General features: G+C 34.2%; 1 protein-coding gene across 3 annotated transcripts in view; it reads right to left on the minus strand.

Annotated features, from left to right (window-relative positions):
- Positions 1–23,501, minus strand: part of CTTNBP2 (cortactin binding protein 2) — a 176,261-nt gene that overhangs the window by 50,999 nt on the left and 101,761 nt on the right. For 2 of the 3 annotated variants that reach the window (XM_003771544.3, XM_031938870.1), the window contains 8 exons: positions 23,219–23,369; positions 17,944–18,198; positions 10,530–10,647; positions 6,864–7,139; positions 5,886–5,981; positions 5,303–5,382; positions 1,985–2,071; positions 1,783–1,882 (listed from right to left, as the gene is read on the minus strand). In XM_003771544.3, coding sequence (XP_003771592.1) covers positions 1,783–1,882; positions 1,985–2,071; positions 5,303–5,382; positions 5,886–5,981; positions 6,864–7,139; positions 10,530–10,647; positions 17,944–18,198; positions 23,219–23,369 — 1,163 coding nt within the window. The remainder of the gene's footprint in view (positions 1–1,782; positions 1,883–1,984; positions 2,072–5,302; positions 5,383–5,885; positions 5,982–6,863; positions 7,140–10,529; positions 10,648–17,943; positions 18,199–23,218; positions 23,370–23,501) is intronic. The other variant, XM_031938869.1, reaches the window with a different exon arrangement.

Raw genomic sequence — 23,501 nt, forward strand, 5'->3', positions numbered from 1 at the left:
GTATCCATTAATTGGGGAATGGTTGGATCAAGCTATGGTATATAGATGTGATGGAATAGTATTGTGCTATAAGAAATAATGAGCGGATGATTTCAGAAAAGCCTGAAAAAGACTTACATGAATTAATGCAAAATAAAATGAATAGAACCAGGATAATAATAATGAAATAGTTACAGCAACGTTGTATGATGATCAACTAAAAAGCATGCTCTTCTCATCAATACAATGATCTAAGACAATTCCAAAGGACTCACAATGGAAAATTCTATCCACTTCAAAAGAAAAAAGTGATGGAATGCTGGTAGAATTATACTATTTTCACTGTATCTTTTTCATGATTTGGGCAGGGGGAAGCTTGTTTCTTCTTTTTTAATGAGACTAATATGGTTATATGTTTTATATGCTTGCACATATAGAATCTATTTCAAATTGCTTAACATGCTATGGAAGATGAAGGGAGAAAATTTGGAAATCAAAATCTTTTTTTAAAAAATGTGTTAAAAACTGTCTTTATATGTAATTGGAAAAAAAATAAAATGCTATTTTAAAAATATATATGGTATTACTTTTGCATTTTCTTAATATCCCCAGCACTTAGCACAATATTTAGCACATAAGTGCTTTGTATTGTTTGCTGATTGATACATTTATCTAAACTTTGGCATTTGCAATTTGAGTTTGGGAAAGGGGGATAATTTACAGGAAAAGAACTGTCTACAGTCATATTAGGGTAGGAAGCTGGGGCTAAATAATTAATGGGAGATCTTAAGAAATTTCTGGGATAATGTTAGATCTTATTTACTAAGAATCTTTTAAGACAAAAAGATTACATAAGGTAATATGTCAGTCAGAATGAAGGGAATATATTTGGCATATGTATTCCAGAAGATATCAGAAAGGTTTTGGTTACACTCTATATCATAATACTCTCACACCTCCAAAAACTCTCTCATCTATAAAATCGTTAGGTGGTAGTATTAAAAGTGTCTGTTCTGATAGCTTTGCAAATACTTTAATTATCTAAGAATTGCAGCTGCTAAATAAAAAGAATTAAACATCTAACAAGAGAATAAATGAAGCATTTTTCTTCATAGAAAGGAATCCAAGTTCAATTTTCAAATAAACAACCTATTTCTGAAGCCAAATGTAATAATAAGTATTGTACTGTATCAGAGTGATTAGACTTAAGAAGCAATAATATGCAGGGGGAAAAGGACTGGTTTAGAAGTAGAAGGTGTGGGTTTGAATTCTAACTTGGTTACTTAACTATATTAATTATATATATATATATATATATATATATATATATATAAAATAACTCTATATAATAACTTAATAACAATAACTCTGAAGAAATCCCCAATCCACTGCAGTCTTAGTTTTTCAGCCTCAAAATGGAGTTCACCTACTTGCTCTACATATGTTTTAGCATTATTCAATCAAATAAGATAAAAAAAAAATGTAACTTATTTCAATAGAATGGAAATTCCATAGGAAAACATACCATCTAACCTGAACAAGATTAATCAGCAAGATTTCATAAGGCCTAAGATAAAGAAAAGGAAAATAGACTTTTAACTAGTAAACAAAATTATATTTACATAGATCTGGTCTGTCATTTTTCTTAAGAGCTTACTTGATACAGTTATCTTCATCTCAAGAGCCTCTGAATAGATAAAAATGTTATAAAAATCTGCTGGGGGCTACAAAAGTTTTTTTTCCTAAACAGTCATTAAAAAAAAAACAACTCCAAAACATTGAAATCTATTAAAATGGTCTTACCACTACTGATGAATAATTCTATGAGCTGATGCTTGGAGAAATCAGCATCCACTTCAGCTCTCACTATTTCACAGGTGAATCCTGCAGCTGTTTGTTTTTGCTATGTTAAAAAACAAACAAAAAACCCAACAAATCAAATTTCACTAAACCTATATACCTTTTAATCTCTAAAAGAAGATGGCAGTATGTGAACTGTCAGTACCTTTATGCACAGTGCAATCTGATGTGTTATGTAGTCTTGCAAGCTTCCTTCTGGGCCATGAAAAATAACATTATGATATTGCTCAACCTGTTGAGAAATTAAGGAAAGACCATCTATGAAAATGTTACATTGGTAGAAAACATATATATATATATTAAATGAAACATTTTGTGTTTTATATATACAGGTATCTATCTATTTTGATTTCTTTTGTACGGCAATTGGGGTTAAGTGACTTGCCCAGGATCCCACAGCTAGTAAATATTAAGCATTAAGTGTCTGAGGTTGCTTTTGAATTCAGGTCCTCCTGACTCCAGGGTTAGTACTCTATCCACTGCATCATCTAGCTGCTCCACTATCTATCTATTTTATATCTATATCTATTTATATCTATACAAATCCATTACAGTCTTTAGTTATGGATGAGAACAGAAAGAAAATAAAGCCTGCCTCATTTTTTCCTCTCTACCCTATTTCTAAGAATAAAAGATGAGTCCTGGTTCAGGCCAATGTCCTCTTCAGGTGCTGGACAAATGTTTATTGAATTAATACCAAATTAATGTTAAGAAATTCTATTTTGGTGTCCTACATGTATAAAGTAATGTCAAGTAAAAATAATGTCAAGCAAGTGAAATCAGGGAGAGATTTCCAGGACTTGCTAAATAGCTTGGCTCTGAGGTTTACAAATATATTGCTTAGTTTATTTTGGTTCCCCTTTATCTGAATTGATGAGGGTGTCTCAGTACAGAAAACAAGAGTGTTCCAATCATTATCATCATCCTGTCACATTGCTTTCAGGGTCTGAAGATTGATGCTAGAATGATATAACAGCAAGGCACCAATCTCCGAGATAAGATGTCTTCAATTTCAACACCTCATTTGTTCTCAGATTGTACATTGGCTGGCATGGCTGGCTGGCAACATTCAATTCGGATTTTCAATAAAAGGGTCATTGAGGAACAGCAAGTCTTTTGTGTTTACTACATAAAGGGTGTACACTTCCAGAATACTCACTCAGTCACATAAACTATTATTGGACATTTCTTCAACTGAGTATAACTGTTGTACAGATCAGTGTCTTCTCTCTTATCAAACATATATGTATGTATGTTGGAGAGTGTTCAAGCTCTGACTTCAAGCCTTCTAATTACTTGTAGGCAATTACTTTCCCACAACAAAAATGGTCCTGACCAGGGAACAGATCCATAATTATCACATTACTTCCAAAAGGCTGATATACTGGGCATACAGAATACCAAAAGTTCATGCTGACAGCAGGGGGAAATCTTATGATTTAAGCATTGGGATTCCTTAATTGCATCCCCAAATTGATTTGCATCTCTTTGCAAATGATCATGTCAAAAAAAGCTGAATTGCTGTTGTTTCACTGACCCATCATGTTTACAGGTCTGTAATGCTGCATGTATTTTCTGTTTATTCTGCATGGAATTGTTAGATTCATTGTCACGATCTGTACTGGTTACTTTTACATGGTTATCTTTAGAGTCTATTCATAAATATGATCACATTTCAATTGGTTTTATGAACCAAATGGCTTCTGGAATAAAAGAAATAGGTTGACACCAACACTATGCTCTCTTTGGTTTTGTTTTTTCTCTTCCCCTACAATCAATGGCTTTCTTTTGAACAAATGTTATTAGAGAACATAACACATTTACAACTATTTTGGATTTCATGTTCATAATGTTTCAGCAGTACAGATTTTTTTTCCTAACAAAAACTCTTCTCTTAAAACTTTTGCTATTCAAGAGGCAGATTTAGGTGAAGTTTTGATGACCAAGTAAGCTTGAAAAATAATAACAGAAAATGGATTTTATAAAGCCAATAAAAGTGAGATAACTCTAAATTAAGTCTCATGTTTCAGTTAGTAATTTCATTCCAAACATGTCTGAAATTCCATTTAAAGAACTAATTTATTCATTATTTGAAATCTACACACAGACACAAAAATATAATGGATTCATGTAAAATTACTCAATTAGAAATTGGAACAGCTAGAGCTTAGGAAATAAACAAACAGAATGCCTTACATCTCAAAAAACTGAAGCCACATCTCTGTTTCTGAGAATCCAATTTCATCCCACAAGCATTTATTAAGTATTTATCCATGCAAGGCACTATTCTAAGTCTTTGAGATAAAAAGACAAATACTGAATGATACATACTTTCAAGAAGCTTACAATTCATTAAGCAACCATGCAGGCAAAACTGTGAAGTGGTAACATGGAAAGGGAGTTTCTACCTTGGAAACTTATGTCTTTGAATTTTGGAATTTCAAGATAACAAATATTACTAGCTACATAATGGAAGATTCTCTCACCGTTTTTGCCATCTCCTATCTCTCTACCACCTCAATTGCATTTGTCATAGGTAGTTATAGCACTGCTAACAATATCCTGGGGCAAAACAGAATTGTCAATTAAAAATTTGACAATTATTGTAGCTAATGTTGTACTTTTTGAAGTACTTGGGTGGTGCCATAGTGCATAAAGTACCGGGCTTAGAGTCAGGAAGACTCATCTCCTCTAAATCAAATCTGGCTTCAGACACTAGCTGTACAAGGCACTTACACCTGCTGCCTCAGTTTTCTCATCTGTAAAATTAGCTAAAGAAGGAAATGGCAAATCAGTACAGTTTATGGGTCAAGAAAACTCCAAAGGGGATCATGAAAAGTCAGATACAACTGAAAATGACTGAACAACAATAATCATTATTTGACAAGTTACTTTTTAAAAGGTGGTTTTCATTCTTTCTGGACATTTTATGTGGAGGTAGAGTGGCATTATAAAGCAAGCCTTTCCTGATTCCTCTTAATTCTTCTGCTTTGCTTCTGTTGATTACTTGCAATTTTTCCTATCTGTAACTTATTTGTACACAGCTTTTATGTTATCTCTTCTATTAGAGTGTGAAACGGGGTCTGCCTTTTGCCTTTATTTGTATCCCAAAGCTTAGTACAAGGTATGGAACATGATTGACTATGTACTAACTGTATGAAAATAATAACTTACATTTTTGCAACACTTTAAAGTTTATTAAACAAGTCCCTTAAAATAACCTAGTGACGTAGGCCATACATGTCTTAGTATTCCTTTTTACAGACGAGGAAAGAGACTCTGAAACATGAAATAACTTGCCTTGGATCATACAGCTATTAAATGTTGGTCCTGGAATTAATACCAAGTTTTCTGATGATCTCCATGATGCTTTTTATTTTGCCAAGGTGCCTCTTAACATAATAATAGTACAGCAAAAGCTAAGTACATGAACTATGTACATGATATTGCTGACCATACTTACCAGTCGGAGGTAGTTCTGTAGCATCTGCAGAGGGATCATGGATGCATAAGTCACACTGCTGAGGCAGCCTTCTTGAGGCCCTTTGGGAAATAATACATAGCCAGAATATTAGATGACTGTCTTAACTTTCCCTGCCTCCTTCCTTCCTTCTTCTCTTTCTAAAAATATGTTTTATGATTCATTCTTTACTAGATCTTATTGGCCAAATAAAAGAGGTTTTCCTGTATTTTGATACCAAAAGGTAAAACATCATGTCAGGTCTCAGGACTGCAGGTTTTTCCTTTTTCCTTTCTTTAAAGTAAGTATCTCAGATTTCCCCTTTCTGCATGTCAGATATATCCAACACATCTCAGATATAATATAAAAACTTATATTAAAATCTTTATAAGAAAGATTTTAATCAGGAAGTATAATAAGCTCCCTGAGGGCAGAAACTATCTTACTTTTGTATTTGTATTTCCAGCAAGTTTTTGGTACATAATTGGCAATTAATGAATGCTTTTTGAATTATTAACAAATTGTTGCAAAAACATTCATGTAAGAAACATTTTTCAACCATTTGATTTGTGGGAAAAGCCTTTACCTGACAAAAACACAGTTATATGGTCAGTTTTATTTTTCCTTATAAAATCCCATGGTGATTGAGGCAAAATCTGGCCCGTTGACCATGATATATTTCCTGGTTGAAAAAAATTAAAATAAATGTTAAAGGGAAAGTGTATAGTTAAACATCATCATTATCATTATTATTATTATTTACCATGTGGTCATATTTATGAATCCATTTGACATTTGAAGGCAGGTTAATAGTTAAGTTCTTAGTCATATAAAACTAAACTTTGTTAAGTGCCAGAAAATGGTATCCCCACCTAACAAGGTTTTAGGTGATGCCATGATCACAGAGTTTGAATGCAGTTTCCTGATAACTCAAGACTCATTATTCACTGAATGAGCTGTCCCTCAAGTCTTGGATAATGCTTAGAGTAAAGCACTATATTTTCTGTCACATCAACCATTACTGGGTGACACCATAACTTCATTTAGATGGGATATAATTTAAAATGGTGTGACTAGAGTTAATAGCTAGAAGTAAGGGACTCAGAAGAGCACTCATTTTGTGTGAGTGATTATATGAGAATATAGGCAATCCAAAAGAAGTACTTAGAGGCAGATTTTGAACCCAGGTGTTTCTGACTCCAATTGTAGAACCCTACTTCTGCCATAAATCTCCTTAAAATCTAAAATTAGAAGTAGGTTTTAAGACTTTGTTCTCAGGTTTATAAGATGGGACCTGTAATATCATTACTTGGTTTACAATCAGTTAGAAAAACAAAGCCTCAAAAAGGATTACTTTTTGATAGGATTACTTTTTGATACTTAATACAAAAATGTCTTTAATATGAAAAGGCTACTTTATATAACAGACATATCATACAAGCTTAGACAACTCAGAGACAGCAGCTGCCCTAAAGAGGCACTGAATGTGCTTAATCAACAAATCATGCACTGTACTTTCCACCCCACAGATACAAAGGAAGTCCCAAATTTAATTTTTTTCTACCTAGTTTGATGGATCCAATACTGCTCAGATTTAGGCCGATGCTGGATTCAGTAGTGTTATTAAGTGTCAAGTCCTCTGGACTTCTCCATCCATCAGAAGAGATTGCCTGGAAATGGTTGGTCAGAGCCTGACTCACTGCTTTTGAAAGATCATCCCATGTTGTCTGTTTGCGGATATTTAAAGCACATATTGTGTTTTCAGTTTCAAAGTCATCAGAACCATAGTTGGCTAGCTGTTTTTCACTAATTGAGATCCTTAAGGGTATTTTAAGAGCATCTGTTAAGACAATCAAAATTTAAAGACAAAATGTGAGAGGGAAAAAATAACAGTGAAAAAGACTGAGTCTTAAAACTAGTTATTGAAAAAAAATAGCTATCACAAGATTTTAAATACTGTTCAATAAAATTTATGTGGAACTGTTTGTATTGTGGTTTCCTTCTTCCCTTTAAATCTCACTTTCTCTCTAGAGTTACTTTTCCTACACTTATATTTGGAGAATACAACTACTACTGCTATTGCTACCACAACCCCCACCCCCAAACCCTCCACCTTCCACCCCCACACACAATTTATATTTTCATCCTCATCATTTCATACTTGTTCTGGTAACAGCATCATAGATCTGAGAGCTGGAAAGGGTTTCAAAAGAGAATCTAGAATAGGTCTTAGCATTCACACAAGTATTATTCCCTTTAAAAAAAAAATTTTTTTAAAGATGAGAGTTTAAATTGTTTGCCAAGATTGCACAGAGGAAGGGAACAAGGATTCCAGTCTCCTTCCTTCTTTTTTAGTATTCTCTGATATTATGATCTCTTATTGTTATTCTCAAACCCTTTTAATTCTATTGCCTTCATTCTGAGATTTCCTATTTATCCTCTAGATGACTTGCTTTGTGTATATTTGTTTGCATATTGTTTCCATATTGTAAACACCTTGAGGGTAGGAACTGTCATTTATCTCTTTTCTCTTGCTTTTAGCATGATGTCTAGCACAAAGTAAGTACTTACTATTTACTGAATGATTACACTGTTATTTGACTTACAGTTGACTATAATCTGAAAGTCTAAAATGGATTATCTTGCCAATATTTTCAAAATTAAATCATCATCTCTCACAATTTCATATTCATTCTTTTCTCTATTATCACCCATTCTTCTGATCTCATTAGTTCATAAACTTAGGGTATTTGTTTGATTCTTTTCTTGATATAGCTGATGGTATTATTTATACAGATTTTTTTTCCTCTCAGATTTGCTTTGTTTTCACTTTACCCCTAAATTGAGGGCTCTATTATCTCACACCTGAACTGCTATAATAACTTCTTGATAATCCATCTTTGCTTTCAATCTTTCCTCATTCCAATCCATCCTTCAGAGATGTCTAAGTAATTTTCTTCAAGCACCATCTTCATTATATACTTTTCCTGCTCAATATATAATCAACAATGGCTTTCTTTTGATGTTCATTTTAAATCTAGGATTCTAAACCTATAATTCTCTTTTATACCAACTAGTCCCTCTCACCTCTCTGACCTCATATCACTTTATTATTCTTCAACAGCCTTTCGACAATCCCCCTTCTCCTACACTCCCAAGCTAAATCACTTGCCACCTTCCATATAAACAACTAGTTAATAACTACTTCCTTTGCTCATTCTTGTTTCCTTACTCAGAATTCACTTTCTCTGTTCCACTGAACCATTTGTATGATCTCATTCAAAATCCACTTCAGAATCCTAATTTCACTCTGTCATTATCTTGGATCAATGCCTGTCTCTGCAATCTCCTTAATCTTTATTTAATTTTTACTGTATTACACTAAACATAACTATTATTTGCTTTATGTTTTAATTGCCATATTTTTTATTTTTCCCAAGTACATTGTATGCGTTGAGATCAAAAGTTTCCTGTCCTCCCTTTTTTGTAATTCTCCCACAATATGTCACATACATATGGGAAATGCTCAGTGAATACTGAAAAGACTTAAATTATTTTTCATCTGGCATAATTTAAATAATGAATTTTAAAAGTATCAAGCATAAGTTATTAAATAGCCAAATGGTAATTGCCCTACTTTTCATTTTCTTAGGTGAGCTATTGACTACACTTACTAAAAAGTTGATGTATGAATAGAGAGCCATTGTTTCTGAACAGAAGTTACTATTTATATAAAAGGCTTACACAGCTTCTGACGATGAACAATGACAAATGTGTAGGATCTAGAAATCCGAATTTCAAAAACATTTTAAGGAAAGTTTTTCTAATAACAAAACTAAGGATTTTAAAAAGAGAATCTTGCATTTCCTACCCATTATGAGTCCGCAAGTAGCTTATTTTCATGTATTATGAACAATTTTTCTTTAATAAGACAAAGTCCTCTTCTTTTTGAAATGTCTTATACTACACATTTTACACTGGAATATAAATCTTGAAAAATAGACAAAAGAAATTAAAAACCATATTTAAAAATCAAATTTTCACCATTTATACCTTAATGAAACTGAAAATTAATTTCAGCAAAGTACTATCTTATTTGATTATATGCTTTCTTATTTTCTAAATATTTTATTGATTTTGTTAGTCATTGTGGTTATTATTTATATGGTTATAATTTGTAATGATATACCTTCAAGTGTGCTTTTTTTCATTCTGCATTATTTTATAACTATAACCTTATCACCTTGAAAATTTTCAACCTCATCTCTTATTCTCTAAAAGAATAAAAATTTATGCTTAGAGAAAAGATGAAAACATGAGATCATTAACCTGGGCTGCTGCTAAATTACTGACCTTAGAGAAAAATCACAAATGCTTATGATTGACAGGGAAATGAGAAACATTAGGAGGGCAATTAAAAAAATTATGATCTTCTTCCATACTATGCAGATTAAAGAAAAAAATTATGGAACCAGGCAATCCAGAAAATCGCTATGTATTGATATGCCAAAGAGCCTAAATAAATAAATTAAATGAAATTGAATAATTAAAATTTTGAGATTTGAAAAATTCTGGTCAAGTCATTTAGCTTCTTACTTTTAAAGGCTAGGATATATTTTGAGATTTGAGAAACCACTGGTCAACTCACTTAGGGTTTTACTTTTGAAAGAAATTCCCTAGGATATATTTACTAAATCAAAGAGTGGGTATGAAGTACACAGATGGAGGGAGTTTCCATACTGGGATTCTGCTTGCTGAGATGACAGTTCCTTAATGTATTCCTATTTGAGACTTTAGAGATCATCTAGTTCAACCGTTTCATTCTAAAGATGAGGAAACAGAGCAAGCTGTCACATTACAAACACAAACATTTATTAAGAAATCTGAATGGGAAAAAGAAATAAAGGGCAGTAGTTACTTATGGTGATGTCAATTTTTAGTTTGTTTAAAAAAAAAAAAGACCCAGCCCTGCATGAACAGCAGGAACTTATTCTTATAGAGCTATTTCATAATATTCTAATAGAGTCATTTTATAATTTCAAAATGGAAAGCAATTGTTGTATTTAAAAATCAATGAAATAGTTTCATATTACTTAGGATTCAAACAACCTATTCAGACATTAAGAAGCAAATGAGAAAACTGTGGTTGAATCAATAACCTTTCCATTCTCCCCTAAGCTCCAGGATTGTAAATATTTCATTGTGAGAAGGCTATAAAAGTGTCACTCACTCAAGTTCTCTAGGAGATGTTTGCAGTCATCAGTAGCAACATCATGCACAGTCCGATTGCACTTATCTCTCTTTTCAGCCTCAAGTCCACCGTGACTACATAAGATTTCTAGGCAGTTCTGGAATGATAAGAGCTCAATTACTTGCTAGTCTAATGAAATTAGCTTGAGTTACATTCCCAAGAGGAAAGCTATTGCTTGCAAGAAGTCACTGTGACAATCAATTCATTTCTAGCTTGCCAAAATACACAGAGTAAGTCAGTGTCAACAAAGGCTGTAGGTGAGAAGGTAAAGAATACTTCACTGGGATCTGAATTATTGGCCCAAATAAATTTCACAAGAAAAGTCTCTCATTTTCAAAGGTTTAATGCTTATTAATTCATTTATGAGAAAACTAAAATAAAGAAAGCAACCAAAGGTTTCAGGCAGAACTCTCTATTTCTGTGGTACTGTAGCAGCACAAAGCAAAGGCTGGAGGCAACAGCATATGCCCCTATTGCGACTGTTCCTGCTACTTGGTGATTCTTTATACCAAAGCTTCTTAAACTGTGGGTTGCGACCCCACATGGGGTCTCATAATGGAATGTGGGAGTCACAAAATTATGATTTATTATCAGTACATGCTTGATTTGTATACCTATTTTATAAGCCTATATACCCAAGATTGAATTAAAATTTCTCAAACAAAAAAGGGTTACCAGGGAGAAAAGTTTAAGAAGTCCTTTTTTATACATCATTATAAAAATATCTACATTTGTCAGACAAAACTCCACAACACTATGCTTCATATTCACATGTATTTTGAAGGTTACAACAAACCTGGAAACAAAAGACATTGGTGTACTCATGAAGTACATGAGTCTTACTGAATTAATTGGTTGTGCTCCCCATCACTTATAAGAATATTCTCTGTGGGGGCAGCTAGGTAGTGTAGTGGATAGAGTACCAACCCTGAAGTCAGGGGGGCCTGAGTTCAAATCTGGTCTTAAACACTTAATACTTCCTAGCTATGTGACCCTGGGCAAGTCACTTAACCCCAATTGCCTCAGTAAAAAAAAAATATTCTCTGTATAGTGGGTTGATGTTCAGTTATTTAAATTGTGTCTGACTTTTCATAACCCTATTTGGGGTTTTCTTGGCAAATAACTGGTGTGGTTTGCCATTTATTTCTCCAATCTTTTTACAGATGAAGAAACTAAGGCAAGCAGGGATAAGGGTCACAAAGATAGTTCAGTGTTGGTTTGAACTCAGAAAGATAAGTTTTCCTGAGTTCAGGCTCAGTACTTTATCCACTGCATATCACCTAGCTGCCCAAAGACACCATAGCAGTTCACCTATTTCCTTCTCCACCTCATTTTACAAATGAGGAAATTGAAGCAAATAGGGGGCACACAGATAGTGTCTGAGGTTGGATTTGAACTCAGATGTTACTAACTTGGGCCTGGTGTTATATGTACTGTGCCCCTCTTGCTGCCTATCTGTATATTGTAGCTGCTTTATTAAAAATTAAAGCCGAAAACAGACCAGAATGGTCTCCTTTCAAATGCAAACAGAAAGAATGGAAGATATATCTCTATATGAGGACCTTAACATCTTTAAATTTCAAAGTGGTTAATTTTCATCTTTATGAAATTCTAGTATATTGAAGATATATTATTACAGGTCAAGGAAAAAGGATAAATATCTTATCTTCCAACTGCTAGAGCTTATCCTTTAAGGTTATATTTTATCTGCTCTCTATTTATCTGCTATGTGCTTTCTATTTAAATATCTTTTCTCTCTCTTCCCCTCCTCCCTTCTTCATCCTTTTCTCCTCCTCCTCCTCCTCTTCCTCCTCCTCTTTCTTTCTGTCTCTGTCTCTCTCAATAAAATCTAAATTCTTAGAGAGTAGGGGCTAATTTTGCTTTTCTTTGTACTCCTAGAGCTTAGTTTGATATTGGGCATATAATAAGCTAATTTATAATAAGTTGCTTGTTAATATACTGACTGATCAAATACAGTTTAAGAAATCACTGGTAGAGATGGAAACATCCAAATTTCAAAATCTGTTATGGTCAACTGTCATTTACCAACTGTAGTATTTCAGCCACATCCAACTCTTTGTGATCTCATTTTAAGGTTTTCTTGGCAAGGAGACTAAAGTGGAGTCTGCAGCAAGAATTGAACACAGGAAAATGAATCTTCCTGACTTTTATCCCAATGCTCTAATTGCACTGCATCATCTAGATGTTCACCAAGTATTTCTTGATTGACATAGTAGTAATGTACCTAGCAATTCTCCTGGCTCTACTAGATATATAAAAATACCACAGGATATGTATTTGTTCTCACATTATGATCTAGTTGGACAAAACCAAAGCTAATACATAAAACAGAAAAAAAGTCATGGGATAAAATTCAGACATTAATTTATAAAAGACTTTGAGGAAGTGAGAGGAAGTCAGTATAGACTCAAATAGTCAGTGACTGTTACATAAGAGAGGCAAGATTTGAATTACAGAAAAGATTTCAGTGGACAGTTAGGAAGGGGTAGCATTCCAGGTGGTGACAGATTAGAAACTAAGGCATGGATATGGAAATGAGCATAAACAGGTAGATTTTTTTTCTTTTCTCTTTTTTCTCAGCAAAGATACATTTGAGTTAAGGATCACTGTTAATCACAGGTTATACAAGCTGCTATGTGCTAATCAGCCAGAAATACTTTATATTTGAAAAGAATGCAGGAATGATGATGTTAATAACAATTTCTAATTTTATAAAGTGCTTAAAGTTTGAAAAGTCCTTTATAGCTACTATTTCATTTTATTCTCACTACTACTCTGAGAATAGTGAATATTATTTCCCCTATTTTAACATATGAGGAAATTGAGGGAGAAAGAGATTATTTCACTTGTCCAGGGTCATACATCTAGTGAGACTCCAAAGATTGTAATTCAGGGCTTCTTGACTCCAGGTATGCACTCTATCCATTGTACAGCAGAGGGAAATAAGTTTAGATAAAGTATGGGGACAATTTGTAGAGGATTTTTGGAGACTACACAGAGAAATATGGAGTTAGTATGCAAATCAACTGGGAAAAAACATAGACTGGATTTAAAAAAAATTATTGAACACCAGTTCTGCATAAGATAACATGCTAGGAGATAGTTCTAGAATAGAAGAACAAGACAATGAAAACAATGGTTAATAAATCTTAGGTTACCAATGATCATTCTGGAGGACAGGTGGAAGACAGTAGACAAAAATCCTGTGAGATCAGGGTTGCTCTAAGAATTTAGGGATGTAGTGAAAGACTTGATGTTTTGAGCTGGTTCAATTCAATGTACTAAGTTTCTGATAATTATTTATTAATGCCTACCTACTATGTGCCAAACATTGTGTTTGGTCCTAGGATAGAAAGATAAAAAAGAGAATAAAGAAGTGTGTGGTCATCTTGCCATCTGGGGGAGAGGGTGGGAGGAAGGAGGGAAAAAATTGGAACAAGAGGTTTGGCAATTGTCAATGCTGTAAAGTTACCCGTACATATAACCTGTAAATAAAAGGCTATTAAAATAAAAAAAAAAAAAAAGAAGTACGTCTATATCATCAGGAACTTTGCATTCTACCAGGATATCTATGAAAGGAAAAAGATATAAGTTAGGAACATCTAATATATATGGTGAGGAAATAATAAGGACATTTGGAGATGAGACTAAGGTAAAGGATAAAAGACAGAGGAAAAAGTCAAAAGATACAAAGCTGGTGAAGTAGAAGGAACATTAGCTATGGAGTCAGAAAATCTGGATTTGAAACCTGTCTCTGCCACTTACTAGTGGTATCTTTCCCCATAATTAAGCATTTATTAAACACCTACTATTCCATCTACTAGGGATGGGGGATGTAGCAATGAAACTCTTAAAGAGCTTACATTTGGGGGGTGGGGGACAGTGTAGAGGGCTGAAACTCTTGAATTGATGCACTGAGGTCAGGACAGCCAAGCACTTGAGGCTAACTACTGATTGGACAGTACTCTATGGGCAGATGCTTGGAAAATGGCCCTTCCCACTATCCTGAGCTGGCTTGATGATTGTTGTATACAGAGGATTGTAGGAGGGACTAGGGGGTAGAATAAGACTAGCCAGGGTCACTTTGGTGGTAGACAAGGGAGAAGGAAGTCGCAGAGATTCTGCTTCCATCCCCTTCACTTCTACCCCCTAAAGACCAAGAATAAAGACTAAGGACTTTTGCTTATCCTGATTCCGGCTGATTCTGGGGTATCTGGGATGCTAGCGTGGTCATCACAGGACAGTGTATTATGTAAGTATTTAAAAGTGTATATATAATAAATATATGGAATTTTTTAGGGAAAAATGCCAGTTAATAAGCTGAATCAGGGAAACTTCATAAAGAAGATATCATTTAAACTTGCTTTACAGGGAATAGGGAGTTTAAAAGTTGGAGATGAGGAGGGAGTACACTCTAGGCAGAGAACCTCTTTGTGTATCAGTTTCCATATCTGTAGAATCCAAAACTATGGATTCATAATTTTTTTTAGAACTAGAAAGAACCTTAAAGTCATCCAGTCTAACCTCTGGATTTTTCAGAAAAGTAAATTGGTGGCCAGTTAGTAACACAGCTAAAATCCAAACTCAAATTTTAGAATCCTATTTTGGCTACTCCTTCTATCACATCAGACTACTTCTGCTTACAGAATTGAATGAAATGAAGTAAGTAATACAAAACATTTTGTATGTCATTTAAAATACTATTATTAATTCTTTAAGATTTCTAACTAGGAAGCCTGGAAGAACAATACCTCTGGCAGAAAGGTGAAAAGTTAGAGTAGGGCTCTGTGTTGTTGGACAGGGGTTTTGAAAAATGATGCTTTTATTTTGGACATGTTGAATCTGAGGTAACAACAGGCTACGCAAAATGGAATCTTAAAGAACTCCCATCCATGGCTGAGCATCAGGAAACATATTTGCAAAACAGAAAGTACAGAATTTCTCTTGAGGAGAAATTAAAACTCAAAAGCATCTGCCCACTCTGTTTCTCTAGCTGGAAACTATATATCAGAGTACTGGTAATTAAATATATAATCACCAGCTAGGCCTCCTTTCCATTTATGCTAAATGACTGAAAGTGACAGGGAGGACACCATTACCAGATCAGTAATCTCTCTTCAATAATAACAGTCAAGATATTAGGAGAATACTACTATTGCCAAACATCAGGTTATTATTATACAGCTTTACTCCAAGAAATGCAAACAATGGCTCAATAGAGAAAAAAAAAAGCTAGAGACTAAATCACCTAAAAATCTCGTTTGGGGGTTTAAAAGATGAGACCTGATGGATAATAAAAAAGGCATACTACACAAAAATATATTTTAACTTGCTCATGCTATTCAACTAAAATATTTGTTTTGCCTAGTAGAAATGTAAGATATTTAATTTTTCCAGAAGAGTGGTACTTAGTTCCAAATAAATTATTCTTGAGTTGAGGAAGCTTCTTATTTCAACCCAGTCAATTTTTTTTTCCTAAGAGAGGTAGTATATTTATATTTTCCCCCTAAGAGATTAAATCAGCATGGAAGGCAATGGGAATCCATGGAAATAGTAATGGAATGAGCCATAGTTTTAGCTCTAACTCTGTCACTAACTGGGATCTCAGACAAGACAGAACCTTGTTGGATTTTAGCTTTCTCATTTGTGAAAGGATCACCAAGGTTCCTGCCAACTGTATAATTTAACTGCCTCTCTCTTTTACAAAATTGTATTATATAACTATTACAAAGTAGATATATCTTATAATAGTATTTTATTTTATAATTCCATGCATTCAAAACAACATTCTGAGAAAGGGCTAACATCTTTCAGCAGATTGTGAAATGGGTTCAGAACCTCCTCCTCCCCAATTCCCCTAAAAGAATAAAAATCTCTAATGTTGAAGGAAAAATATTTCACAGTAAAAGAGTTGTTATGTACTATCTGAAAATTTACACAATGGTAAATGGGAAGTAATTGCTCAGTGGATAGAATGCAGTACAGAACAGGAAGATTCATCTTCTTTAATTCATACCTGGCCTCAGATACTTACTAGTTATGTGACTCTGGACAAATCATGTTAACCCTGTTTCCTCATCTGTAAAATGAGCTGGAAAAAGAAATAGCAAACCACTCCGGTATCTTTATCCAGAAACTTCCAAATAAGATAACAAAGAGTTAGACACAACTAAAAGTACCAAGAAATAACAATAGTTTTAAAATTTTGCCTCCAAGTGGATTTCTTTGACAAAGAGATCTAATTCAGTTCCAATTGATCAATGATGGACAGAAGCAGCTACACCCAAAGAAAGAATACTGGGAAATGAATGTAAACTGTTTGCATTTTTGTTTTCCTTCCCAGGTTATTTTTTACCTTCTGAATCCAATTTTTCCTGTGCAACAAGAGAACTGTTCAGTTCTGCACACATATATTGTATCTTGGAAATACTGTGACATGTTTAACATGTATAGGACTGCTTGCCATCTGGAAGAGGGGGTGGAGGGAAGGAGGGAGTGCAAGGGATAATGTAAAAAATTACTCAGGCATGAATTCTGTCAATAAAAAATTATAATTATTAAAAAAAATTGCCTCCAAGATTTCAAGGTCTGTATGAAAGAGGATTCACAGACTTGTGGAAAACGTCAAATGAAAAAAGAACTGGTAATTATTATTTAATAAATATACATTTTCATAATAATTTCTTCCTCTAAAGACTTCACTTGGATCTCCTGACATTTACATAGTTGAATTATATTGCATTCAATTCTTTGGGCATTTACTATTTACCATTTTCATGACTGATTTTAAAGAATGCATGAAGAATGGCCTGCTCTCAAACAATATCAACAATAGTTTATATTGCTTTTTTTCATATTGCTCACGGAGCTTCCCCATAATAATACCAATTCAATTGGGAGGAGAGAGCATCCGCATTTTAACTGAATCCTGGTAAAGGCATATAACTATGCTCATAAACACATAAGGGGTGATAAAATGAGAAGGAAGGAAAACACAAGCCTCTAACTCAGGTGGAATCCTTCTACTTGGCCATGTTCTAAAATCAACCTCAGTCTGATTTTGACATTTTTTCCTATGTTGTGAACATTAGGAAACTTTTCCAAAAAACCCACACATTTCCCACTGAAAACTCTATCCACAGATTCCAAGAGAAGAAGGAGATTTAAGGAAGAGCTCTGCTCCTTATTCCTTTTCCTCTATGCTCTTATCTCTATAAAATGTCTCTTGGAGGCTAAGAAGTGAATTTTTTTTTTTTAACTTCAGTTAGTAGCCTACAAAAAAACTCCTCTTTAATTGTTCAATATAAATATGTAGAACTATTTTATTCCCAACAAGTCACTTGAATCTACAAGTAGGCTTAAATGAACACACCTTAAGACCTTTTGATGCAGCTATGTGGGCAGCAGTCCAGCCTTCCTTGTCAGCATGGTTGATGAGCTCTGTAGGAACAACAGGCTTGGTTCTACAGTGGGAATTCTCCTTTCTGCAATCCAAGTCAAAAAAGCCTGAATCTGGCTCCATATCATTCATAAGGTTTCCATTATCTGGTACCCCATAGAACATAAGGAGCTTCAGGCCATCCACATTACCAGAATCTACAGCAGCATGAATTGGAGTCCAACCATCCTGCAAATAAACATTCAAGGTGTGGAAAAATGTATAAAATAGTGTATTATTTTATTTATCACAGCTTTGTTCCAATTTCACTATCAATGAGCTTTCAGGATGAATTTGCAAGCTGGAAAAAGCATAAGTTCCAATCATGCCTAGTAGGATGGGTTGAAGGAAAGTGATTTGAGCTTGGTTAGTTATATTTCCCATTTTGCTATCATACATATTGACAAACAGGCCTACTAGAGAACAATCTGATGGGCAAAGGCATTTTTCTGACACTGTGTATTTCAGGTCTATGTTGAATCTGGTATACTAGAATCTCATTGTATTTAGAAAGCAAAATTTGATATAAAGCTGAATTATTAAGTTCTACCCCAGGGATATTTATATTATTTGCTGATGCAAGAAATACTCCATTGTTACAAGCTAGTCCCATCTATAAATAGTACTGAGTGACAGGGAAGGGATCCCAAGATAATTTTATTGTAAAGTTACAAAGCACTTGATTTATTTATCTACATATATTTATATATTCAATTTGCTATGTAATGATAAATTTCACAAGTGAAACTAAATGCAACCCAAAGGGCAAGGGAGAAATGTACCATTTTGTGAGTGATTATTTGTATGTCAGAATAGGAATAAAATATTTCTTGAGGTATGTATGATAAGAAAAGGAGGTCCCAGTGAAAGTAAAGATTATAGTCATATCATCCACTTATTTAAGTATAACATAATATTAAAAGGTCTAGATTATTCTCAACCCATTCCATTAGGATTATATTAAGTGAATCCTCTATGGAAGGCTGAAGAAAGGAAGTGGATAATAACTGCACAGGAGTAGAAGACATTCCTCTTATGGGATTTGATCTTATTTCATTGTTGGAAGAAGCAGCCATGAGATTACTCATTTAACATGTCAGACTTCTAGGGGACAGGGATTGGACTGCTTTCTCATGACAATTTAAGAACCCTTCACATGGTATGCTAGGATTTAAGGGGATAACTGACCTATATAAGAAAAACAAATACTCTCTTAAGAAAACAATGAATCTGAATTAACAATACTGTATTGTATTAAGAGTAACAAGGTGATGCAGCAGACAGAACACTAGATTCAGAAGATTCATCTTTCAAAGTTCAAATCCAGCCCCAGACACTTACTAGCTGTGTGACTTTTGGTGAGACCCTTGTGAAAAATGAATGGGCATTTATTTGATTTCCACAGTTATGAAAATTAAATTGGAGAAATGAAAATTAAATTAGAAAATTGAAACCCACAAGACATCAAGGGTTAATTAGGGATGGCCTAAGAAGCTGTTAAAAGAACCATGGAAGTTGAACCTGAACAAAAGATAGTATTCATGTGTGATAGAGGGATCTTGATAGCTATCTTACCCCAAAAGAATGTAAGCTCCTTGGGGTCAGGAACTGAGATTTGAAAAGAATCTTTTATTCAATGCCCTTAGCCGACCTCTGTTACCCTTTTTCCTTCTAGAATATAAGCTCCTTTGGGGCAGGGACTAGCTTTGTAATTAGGGTGGATATTTATATTCTTTAACTTCTGAATCATCCAATTAATGGAGAATAAGGGGAGGAACTTGTGTTTCAGGATAGGAAATAACTGCCTTTGGAGTTTCAAAGGTGTGATTACTAACCTAAGCATCCATTCTTGCATTCAACAGTGAGTCAGTAGAGTTCTTGATAAGATATTTTTTTTCTTACACCCTCAAATCCTGCCTGTCTCAATTTCCTCATTTGGAAAAGGAGCTAGAGGAAGCGACAAACCACTCCAATACCTCTACCCTAAAATGGGGTCAAAAAGAGTTGGACATGACTGGACAATAGCAACTACATTCATGTCATGAACACTTTCAAATGAGAATACAACCAGGATGCTAAAAGATTGGAAACTATGCAGCCTAAGAAGCCATTAAAAGAACCATGGAAGTTGAACCTGAACAAAAGATAGTCTTCATGTGTGATAGGGGCAATGATGATAGCTATCTTCAAGTATTTAAGAGTAGGTTAGAAGGATTTGGCTGATTTTATTTTACCTCAGAAGGAAGAATTAAGAGCAACAAATGGAAGTTGCAAAGAGTTATATCTTAAAAAAAAAAATGCCCCCTAAGAACGAGAGCTATACATAACTGAAATGAGCTGTTAGAAAAAGGAATGAGTTCTCCATCTATGAATGTCTTTAAGAAGAAGCCCCTTCCAAAACTCTAGACTCCTGTGATTCACCTTCATCTTATTGTTTATCTGGACATATCTTATATTCTTCCCCAAAGTAAAATTTAAGTTATTTGAGAGAAAGGATCTTTAAAATAAATAAATAGACAAATGAATAAATCTCTACCACCCCATACAGCATTTGGCCCATATTAGGTACTTAATTAATGCTTGCTAATAAAAACTGAAATTGGATGCTTTTTACCTCTCCTGGTTCTTTCAGCTACTAATGTTGGATAAATTCAGTAGATAAGAAAAGAGGAAAGCTAGAGGGGAACTAAATAAATGAGTCAACCTCCCTCATGCCCCAGGCAAGTTAATAAAACTTCATGACTCAGTTTTTGTCAAGCTGCACAATGTTCTCAGCAGTGCAGCACAATGCAAAGAGTTCTGTATCTGACATCTGGAGTGACATGGTCTGAAGGCCTGCCCTTATGGCAATGTGAACTACAACAAGGTGTGTCCTATCTTGGAGCCTGTTTCCTCATCTACATATAAAACACAGGTAGTATCTGCATCATCTACTTCAGCAGAGAGTTGTTATATGAGCAAACCCTCAAGATATATAGAAAGATAAGCTAATTTTTTTTTTTGGGGGGGGGAAGAGGAAGCGATCAGTGCTTTTTAATTAGCAATTTTCTTTCAGAAAAGGTACAATGTTAACTATTCCTTGAATTACCATATCAAAGACAACACTACTCCTAAAAAAAATTCCACCTTCCAATCTCCTTTGACATCTTTATATTAAAAGGTCAAAATAAAAATTCATTGCTCCCTTCAACCATATTGTTTGTATTGTCTCATCTCTCTGGATGTTTCAACTTCTTTACCTTCAAACTGCTCAACACCTCATTAATATCTTATTATTGTATAGGTTGACCCCCTGCTCTTCAAAAATAAGAAAGTTTGACAATTTTTCACATAATCATCATATAATTCATTCACTTTCCTTTTGTAAAGCAGAATTAATGGGGCATTTAGAGTTGTTTGTTATTGTGACTCATTGTAAACTCATTTGGATTTTCTTAGCAAAAATAATGGAATGAGACAATAGGGTGAAGTGACTTGCCTAGGATCACACAAGAAGATTCATCTCTCTGAGTTCAAATCTGACCTCAGATACTTACCAGTTATGTGATCATAGGCAAGTCATTTAATTCTGTTTGCCTCAGATTCCTCATCTGTAAAATGAGTTAGAGAAGGAAATGGCCAAACATTCTAATATCTCTGCTAAGGAAAATCCCAAATGGGGTCACAAAGACTGAAGTGAGTGAACAGAAACAATCTCCTGAAGTAAACATCAAAGACTGAATTACAAAAGAAAAAGAATTAAGTGAAGTGAAATCACCAAAATTCTATTTTTTAAAAATAAAAAAGCTATTGAAAGAATATGTGAAATAAACAGTTCAATCTTGACCTCTCCCTAGCACTATTCACTTCCCATTTGTTTAGAACATGATACCATAGAATCTCTTTGGACCCTCCTTTATTCCTCACTTCCTACATTCAATCTGTTATCAAGACTTGTTAATTCTACCTTTGATGTTTCATTTCTGCTCTACTGCCCATTTCCCTTTACTACTTCATTAGCTTAGGGTCTCATCACTTGTACTACTGTAATTGTTTCCTAATTAGCCTCCTTTTCTTTAGTTCATCCTTCATGAACAGTTACCAAAATTATCTTACCATCTGTACATACATGATCATGTAACATCATAGGACCATAGATTTAGAGCTGGAAGGGATATGAGACCGAGTCCGATTCTTTCATTTTACAGATAAGGAAATTGAAGCCCAGAGAGGTGAAATAACTTGCTCACTGTGGGATAATTAATAAGCATCTGACACAGGATTTGAATCCAGGCTCTACATCCATTGCCTAAACTAACATATACCTCGCTTATACATTCCATCCTTGATTTCCCTTTTGGCCATAAACAAAATCCTTAAGCTAAGTAATGTTTAATCACTTTTTCAGTCTTTCTCCAAACAACAATTCTCGTCTTATTTCACATTCTAAACTTTTCATTCCAGTAAGAATGAACTTCTTTCTAGTAGATGCTCCTCTATTTCATTCTATCTCCTCTTTCCTTTGTGTATTTTGGGAAGTTAATCCTCACACCTGGAAATCATTTCTTCCATATTTTTTTTTTCAAATGGACAGCTCAAACCAGCTCCTTCATGAAATCTTCCCTGATTCTCCCAGCTGAAGTGGATCTGTCCTTCACTGAGTTTTCTTATCACAATAACACCAACTGCTCTTCATATCTCTCCTTTGCCTCTATCATGTTACCTTATTTCATACTTAGATGTATTCATATTGCACCCCCAATTGTATAGACTGTTGGTTTTATTAATGGAGGGGAGTATTGTTGATCTTTGTGCACATTGCCTTGCATGTATAAGAGATCTCAAATATTTTCATATTGGAATTAGTATAGCACAAGGATATCTTTCTAGGACTGAGGTACCCAAGACATATTACTAAACTCTTGGTAAGGGGAATGGTGGGCATCCTACAACTCAAAAAGTTTTTATAACACTCATCCCATGGGCAGCTAAGCAGTACAGTGGATAGAGTGCTGGGCCAGGGGTCAGGAAGACCTGAATTCAAATCCAGCTTCATACACTTACTAGGCTCATGAGCAAATCACCTATCTATTTACCTCAGTTGCCTCATCTGCAAAGTGAGGAGAATAATATTTGTGCCACTCTCCTTCTTATTAAAAAAGAACTTTGTAAACCCTGTGTATTATTAAGTGAGAATAATAATATATATATATATATAATATTTACTTACACTGGTTTTTACATTTCGATCTGTTCCAGCTTCCAACAACAGTTTAATACATTCATTATTTCCATTTCTACAGGCCAGGTATAGAGGTGTTTGTCCTCTTTCAGCAGCATGGTTAATGTCAGCATGATAAGCAATTAGTAATTCTGCACACCTAAACACAAAAATGGAATGAAAAAAAAATACTGTCTTTGAAAGCAAATGCAATATGGTAATGATATTAAAATGAAAAAGCAATATCATGTAATGATGTACTAAAAATGTGTTTATTATTAATATGATATTT

Source organism: Sarcophilus harrisii, chromosome 5 (assembly GCF_902635505.1).
Source record: "Sarcophilus harrisii chromosome 5, mSarHar1.11, whole genome shotgun sequence".
NCBI lineage: Eukaryota > Metazoa > Chordata > Mammalia > Dasyuromorphia > Dasyuridae > Sarcophilus > Sarcophilus harrisii.